Raw genomic sequence first — 7,647 nt, 5'->3', positions numbered from 1 at the left:
TTTTTTTTTCAAAAATGGGATTTTTTTCGAAAATTGTGCTGATTGTACAGATTTTTTAAAAAAATGTACGGATCTTTAAAAAAATGTACGGATTGGTTTAAAAAAATGTACGGATTGTACGGATTTTTTTTTTAAAAAATTGTACGGATTGTACGGATTGTTTTTCGAAAATTGTACGGATTGTACGGATTTCTTCTGAAAATGTACGGATTTTTGTACGGATGGGTTCAAAAAAGTTTTGGCCACCCTGCAATTGTGAGAGGAGGGAGGGAGTGCAATCACAAGAATTTGTAATACTCACCACACAAATCTATTTCAGGATAGGGGTTTATAGGTTGGAAGAAGTTGAAAATTTTCCAGCTTTAAAAGTGTTTACTTCTTAAAAATCCTGCATGTTTTCCTACATGCATAATCAGTTAAAAAAATTATTAACATTGATATCTAATTTAAAATTTGGTGATGATGGTGGACCAAAACTCATGGAGTAATTAAAGTAGATGCTAGTTTCACATTTTATTCAAAATATATTTTGGTCTGGGTTGACCCTTGTCAGTTTTTAAGATTGTTTCCTTTATGAAGATGTAAAGCTTTTGAGGGTATCGTAGTGAATCAGGCATTCTCAATTTAGTGGTAATCCTGATATATTAAAACATTTGTAATCACTTAAAATGTTCACTTCAGACGGAAACTGTTTCTCAGACAAAACATTTAAAAACTAATTTGTGCGATGATTTAATTTGATTCAATGTGGGTGCACTCCCTCCCGTGAGGCTTTAATTAGTACACGACATTCAGAAAATTTTACTACTTTTAATAGAATATAACTTGAAATATTTTTTGAATAAATTTAAATTTAGGGATCGGGCTCGGCCGAGATCTAGATCAAGGGAACGATATTATTACAGGTAATTAAGAAAGTCGGTCCAGGGACCAATATTGTTACTAAAAAGTAGGTCCAGGGACCAATATTAGTACTAACAAGTGGGTCCTGGGACCAATATTAGTACTAACAAGTTAGACCAGGAACCAATATTAGTACTAAAAGTGGGTCCAGGGACCAATTTAAATGCTATAAAGTCGGTCCAGGGACCAATTTAAATGCTATAAAGTCGGTCCAGGGACTAATATTATTACCTAAAAGTGGGTCCAGGGACCAATATTATTCTTAAAAAGTGTGTCTAGGGATCAATATCCGTACTAAGAGGTGGGTCCAGGGATCAATATCCGTAATAAAAAACTTGGTTCCAGGGACAAATATAATTTGATGAAATAAAATTTTCTTGGTAACATTAAAGGTTTAGTTGTAAAAACAGAGTTTTTAGAGCCTGATATTGCTACGAGTTTAAGAATGGAATTTCGAGGGTCCAATATTCCCGGGTCCAAAATTGTAAAAACTTTAACTAAGGTTTTGGTCTAAATTAGCTTATTTTAACAGATTCCAGGGCACTAATTTGAACAGTTCAAAAATAGAGTTTCTTGGGCCCAATAATATTGCTCTGATTGAAAAAAAAACTGATTTTTCATGGTCCTAAATTGTAATACTTTGCATAGTTTAATAGATATTTCAAGGCCCAGAATTGTTATAGTTCCAAAACAGAGTTTCTAGGGCCCAATAATACTTCAAGTAGAAACAGTCTGAGGGCCAAACATTTCCATAGCTCAAAACAGCGTTTTGAGGGCCCAACTTTAGTTAGAAAACTGAGGTTTCGAGGGCTCAATATGACCCTAGTTGAAAAACAGAAATTCTAGGGGCCAATAATGGAGTAAGAAACTTCCCTAATATTATATTATTTTAAGGGACAAATACAAGGGTGGACGGTCTCCTGAAAGGTACAGGTATAAGGAGAATACTTCCTCACGTGCGCCCGCACGCCCTACACCTCCACGACAAGGAGGGCGCAGTTCAGTTCCTAAAGATCCGCAGAATAGGAAGTCTACTCCAACAGGTTAAAATTGTTTTTGTTGTTATTTTTCTTCCGTTTTTTTGAAAATCTTGTGATTGTTTTTAATATTTTGATTTTAAAATGTTCAGTGGACGAACACTGGGACGTCGATGATCGGCACCCAGCTGGGGATAGTCGACGATATGACGAGAAAGATCGCCGAGTCGAGGTCGACGATCGTCGATTTGACGAAAGACAGCATGTGCCTTCGTGGAGAGCGGACGAAATGGCTCGTTACGACGAGACTGCTCGAACAGACGACTACGCGCGAGGGAGAAAGGCAAAAGTTGGCGAGGAACGGTTTGAGAGACGCGACCCTAAAGAAAGGTAATAATCCAGAAAATCCCAATTGTCTAATGTTGAGATTATTCAGCAGAAAATGATCAATAAAAATTTACCCCCCTGTAGAATAGGCTTGGTAACAAAAAGTAAATATTTTTATAGAAAATTACTAAAGAGGACTGTAAAGTGTAAGGGTAATTTCAATTAACGTGAGGGTACGCTAGCACACAGTTTGAACTCAACACTTGTAAATACAGAATGTTTTTCGTCCAAACCGGTTTCCTAAAATTCGAGAGCAAATATTTATTTTCTGCAACTACTAGAAAGTAAATATTTATAGTATAACACAATTAGAGTTTTTTAGAATTAAAAGAATAAGTCCGTTTTATTCTAGACCAGTCAAAAGTGAATCGGACTCGCCACTTTTAAATTAGAGGGTCACTTAAGCCTACAGATTTTTTTTAAATGTGTATAGATTGGAAACACGGGATAAGGATTACAGGCATAAAGATACAAGAGCTTATCAGAAGGAGTACAGGTATAGTTAAGAACAAATTAAACCAATTTACCGGATGCGCAATGTTTTGGGGGACTGGATCCAAAAATCAGTCAAAACTTTGAATGATAAGTGCCTACTTGGGAATTTTCTCTCCATAGCCAACAAAGTTTCTGCATATAAATAAGGAAATATTGATTTGAATGCATGGTTTTATATTTTCCTCATTTTTAGATGATCTGAAGATTGGAATCCGCGTAAATTAAAATGAAAATTATTGTTAAATTTGTTCAGAAGTTACAGCAGAACAGAGCATAGTGTGGAACTCAGAAAAGATGAACACAAGGAAACCATTTATTGATAAATCACAATTTCTGTTTTAATTTCCTAGGATAAGGGTTGACTGCGATTATTGTTATTGGTAATTTGTAATATTGACACATATATCTTCCATCTGCCTTTTTAAATACTTGCTTCTTTTTACCTAGAAATAACCCTTGCTCTTCGTTAGTGAAACTAAGCATAGAGTCTGGTTGGTTGGTTTATTGGTTGGTTGGTTGGTTGGTTGGCTGGTTGGTTGGTTGGTTGATCGATCGATCGAATCATTGATTGATTCATTGATTGATTCATTGACTGATTCATTGACTGATTCATTGGCTGATTCATTGACTGATTCATTGACTGATTCATTGACTGAATCATTGACTGATTCATTGATTCATTGATTCATTGATATTTGGTTTGATCAGAAGGTTGATTATGGGAAGGATGATGAAACCAGAACTCCAAGTCTAAGCCTTAGTCCTGGAGACGGCAGGTACATAATATGATAATCTTACAAGGAAAAAAATTAGAAATGGAAATTCTTAAACGAGATGATATTATATACTCATACTCAAATAGTAATTATTACCCTGAAAATCAGTATTTTTCCCAGTTTTGATATTTACCAGCTTTCAATAACAGCATGGATGCACATAAACATGGAAATTAAAAGAAGCTAATCAATTAACAGCTTCTTTTTCTTTACTTGTAAACTTGTAATTTGAAAAAAAAAATTAGAAACCAAAACTTAAATAGGAAAGACGTCTTCATTGTATTGATATCATCGCCGACCTCTGTAAATCAGGTCTGCGTCCAGGGTTGGAGAGGAGGTTGTCTACGAGGACGAAATTCAAGAAGAAAGAGCTAAACTTCGTATCAAAGGTATTATTTTCATAAATATAATTCCTTTTTTTATTATATTATGTACATTGTACAATGTATGTATACGAAAATCAAATTCAATTCTATTACTCTGGAAGGTTTTGCATAAAATATTATTCTAGAAATAAGTTACGATTATCAACACTTTGAATCGTTCATTGACGGTTTTACTGACCAATAAAATACAAACGATTGGTTAAGATTTTAAATTGTTCGTTTTGTTTTTCTTGTTCGATTTGTAAATAGGTTTTGTTTTCGTTTAAAGAAAAATTTTAATAATTTTAGAAATAATTTTTACTTTTTATATTTGTTTTTCTTAGGAGACGTAGATGATAAAAAGGAGAGGAAGAGTAAAAAGAAGAAGAAAAGGGATGATGATAACTCAGAAGATGAAACTAGGAGAAGAAAGAGGAAGGAGAAGAAAGAGAAGAAGGAAAAGAGAAAGGAGAAGAAAAGAGGGAATGATGAGGAGAAGTTAGAACACGCTAGGGCAGAGTCAAAGGTATAAAAGTCGTCTTCATTAAATCTTAGAAACGTCGATGAGAACTTTAATTTGCTACTTTTGAAACTTAGCCACGATCATATTTAGAGATATTTCAGTCATTAAGGTACAAATATTAACCGACATTAGTGATTTGAGGATTGACCAAGGACATAAGTCTATTCTATTCTACATTCTAAATAATATGTTTTTGGGGTTTTAACTGGTTTTATTAATTGATTTAAACCTTAAAAAAATATTTTAGAAGTACTGTGGGGAAATGGGAGACTACAAGCGTAATTTCAACTGAGCCTTGATGCAAAGATGGCAATAACGGACTCAAAAATCTTTTTCTGATCAATTATGTCGAATATATTCTCATTTTTCTAGTTTTTTAAAGTGTTCTAAAAAAATTCCTGGAAAAGAAAGGCACATTTCACTTTTGTAGAGAATTATCAATTGAAAAGAGAACTATCAATTGATAATGATTAGTTCTCAAAATTAGAAACATTTCAAGAGATTTTTTTGTCCCAAGGACATGATCGGTTGTTACGTTCAAATCTCGGATTTTTTCTATTGCGAAAGTTTGGTGTTGTATGGGTTTATATTGATCTACCAGGGGTTGTAATCTGGCAGCATATTCATTCATCCACGCTTCATTCTTACTGAGAAGAGGGTTGACAAGATTCCAGCTGCCTAAGGGCTTCTAAGGCCTAGAAAAATTAGAGACATTAATATCTAATTCATAATTGATCAGACAAAGCTTTAAATCGGAATCGGACAAGCCAATTATTATATTGAGGGTAACTTAAAATTACGCTGACGGTCCCTTTGATAATTGTTCTTTTCTTACCAGGAGGATGACAAAAAAACTGATGAAAGAGCATTTATTGAGAAGGAACCAGGAGACCTCTTAGAACCTGGCCAGCAGAAGCTCCAGGAGCTCCTGGAGACTAAGGAGATTGTTGAACAGGAGAAGGAGGTGGCGGAGGAGAGCAAAGAAGGAGCAGATGCTGATGATAAATCAAGGATAGAACCTGAAATAGAACCTGAACCAGAAATTAATCCTCGGTTTAAGAATTCCTTTAATGAAGTTATAAATCTACCAACCCTGGTCTTTGACAGGCACACAACAAAACTTTCTATTAAGGTGATTTTTTTTCTCGATTAAAAGAGATTAATTTCAAGGGACTCTTGGTTTGTGATGCGGGCACGCCGATGCTATCCCATTTGAACTACTCCCGCTTTAACTATTGTTCATTTGAACTATTGTTCGGTTAAACTACTGCACGTGGTACCACGTGAATAGTTGAAATGAGCAATAGTTCAAACGAGTTTATTTAATGCTCATTTGAACTATTTCCAGTTCATATTTGAATTATTGTTTATTTGAACTATTTCTATGAAATAAACAAAAAAATAGTTCAAATGAACATAATAATAGTTCAAATGAACATAAAAATAGTTCAAATGGGCAAAAAAATAGTTCAAATGGACAAAAAATAGTTCAAATGGACAAAAAAAAATAGTTCAAATGAACAAAAAAGTAGTTCAAATGGACAAAAAATAGTTCAAATGGACATAAGAATAGTTCAAATGGACATAAAAATAGTTCAAATGGACATACAAATAGTTCAAATGGACATAAAAATAGTTTAAATGGACATAAAAAAAGTTCAAATGGACATAAAAATAGTTCAAATGGACATAAAAATAGTTATAAATATAATGGACATGAAAATAGTTCAAATGGGCAATAAAATAGTTCAAAATGGACATCAAAATAGTTTAAATGAACATTAAAAGAGTTGAAATTAACATACAAATAGTTCAATTAGACATAAAAATAGAACCGGTATCAATTTTGTACATGACCATTTTTTTTTTATTTTTCAGCAAATTAATATTGGTCATATGGCCGCAGCGCTCGGTCCCCCAGCCTGTCCTAGCTGCAGCGCTCGGCCCAGAAATGAGCTTAACCTAACCTAACCCTAAATATACACTAATTTTATTAAAATTGTTGAATTATAGAGGTCTTTCCTGGTCGCAGCGCTCGGTCCCCTAGCCTGTCCTAGCCGCAGCGCTCGGCCCAGAAATGAGCTAACCTAACCTAACCCTACAATAATAATAAATAAATATTAATAAATTTGATGAGAAAAAAAATGGTCATATACAAAATTGATAGGAGGGAGGGGACTGGGGGGGGGGGTCCAAAATTTAACCAATTTTTTTGTAATTTTTTCATTTGAATTATTTTTTTTCTCATTTGAATTTTTTTTTTCATTTGAACTAATTCATTTGAACTATTTTTTTGTTCATTTGAACTATTTTAATGTTCATTTGAACTATTTTAATGTTCAATTGAAACATTTCTGTTTATATGTTATCTAATTAATTGTATGGTCCCTAACTTCATAATTATAAAAAAATTTAAAAACTGAATTGGTAGAAAAATAGTTCAAATGAGCAATTAATGTGTTGATATGACGTCATGAACAATAGTTCAAACGAACAATAGTGCAAACGAACAATAGTGCAAACGGGAGTTGTTCAAATGAGAATCAACCGGGCACTAATTCAGGGTTGCCTAGAATTAAGTATTCAGAGGCCGAATTTAAAGAATTTGAAACCGCGGCTCAAATATGGTTGGTTTTCCTGAAAATTGTATAAACATTTTCACGATTTAAGCCGGTGCTCAATTGAAACCGGTTTTTGGGGATTTGAGACGCGGCTTAAATTCATTAAATTCGGACACAGTTTCTTTAAAGGGTCATAAACATTTTTTCATTTAATTCAATAATTCAATTAACTATTCATAGACGTATTAACTATTTTTCAAAGCATTTTTATATAAATCCCTTACGGTTGAAGGTGTAATTTCCTCTATTTAAATAATTATTCAAAATATTCTAATTTTGTGTTTTTTTTAATTTGATTGTTAGTATTTTAAGAACATAATTTTTTAGGTAAATAACATGTTTTATAAAACCTTTGGTAGTAGGCGATTATATCCATACAATGAAGACGACTTTCATTTTCGATTTTGATTTACACAATACACATAAAGAAAGAAGTCAAGAGAATTTATTAATTAAAATATTCTTTTTGATTACATGTAATTTTTTAATTCAAAAATAGCTGGTTAACATTTATAGTTTTTATAGTTAAAGTCGTCTTCATTGTAATGATATGATCGCTTACTACCGTATTACAACAACTACCAAGGTTATTTTTTTCTT

At 33.1% G+C, this 7,647-nt stretch overlaps 1 protein-coding gene across 2 annotated transcripts in view; it reads left to right on the top strand.

The window, feature by feature from the left end:
• LOC111706919 (E3 ubiquitin-protein ligase RBBP6-like) overlaps nt 1-7,647 on the top strand; it is a 30,945-nt gene that overhangs the window by 13,976 nt on the left and 9,322 nt on the right. The window contains exons 18-26 of one of the 2 annotated variants that reach the window (XM_023479866.1): nt 858-905; nt 1,798-1,946; nt 2,033-2,270; nt 2,701-2,763; nt 3,016-3,062; nt 3,466-3,538; nt 3,851-3,927; nt 4,248-4,429; nt 5,265-5,558. In XM_023479866.1, coding sequence (XP_023335634.1) covers nt 858-905; nt 1,798-1,946; nt 2,033-2,270; nt 2,701-2,763; nt 3,016-3,062; nt 3,466-3,538; nt 3,851-3,927; nt 4,248-4,429; nt 5,265-5,558 — 1,171 coding nt within the window. Of the gene's footprint in view, nt 1-857; nt 906-1,797; nt 1,947-2,032; nt 2,271-2,700; nt 2,764-3,015; nt 3,068-3,465; nt 3,539-3,850; nt 3,928-4,247; nt 4,430-5,264; nt 5,559-7,647 lie in introns of both variants that reach the window. The other variant, XM_023479865.1, reaches the window with a different exon arrangement.

Source organism: Eurytemora carolleeae, unplaced genomic scaffold (genome assembly GCF_000591075.1).
Source record: "Eurytemora carolleeae unplaced genomic scaffold, Eaff_2.0 scaffold668, whole genome shotgun sequence".
Taxonomy (NCBI): Eukaryota; Metazoa; Arthropoda; class Copepoda; order Calanoida; family Temoridae; genus Eurytemora; species Eurytemora carolleeae.
This window is presented reverse-complemented; position numbering and strand designations above follow the sequence as displayed.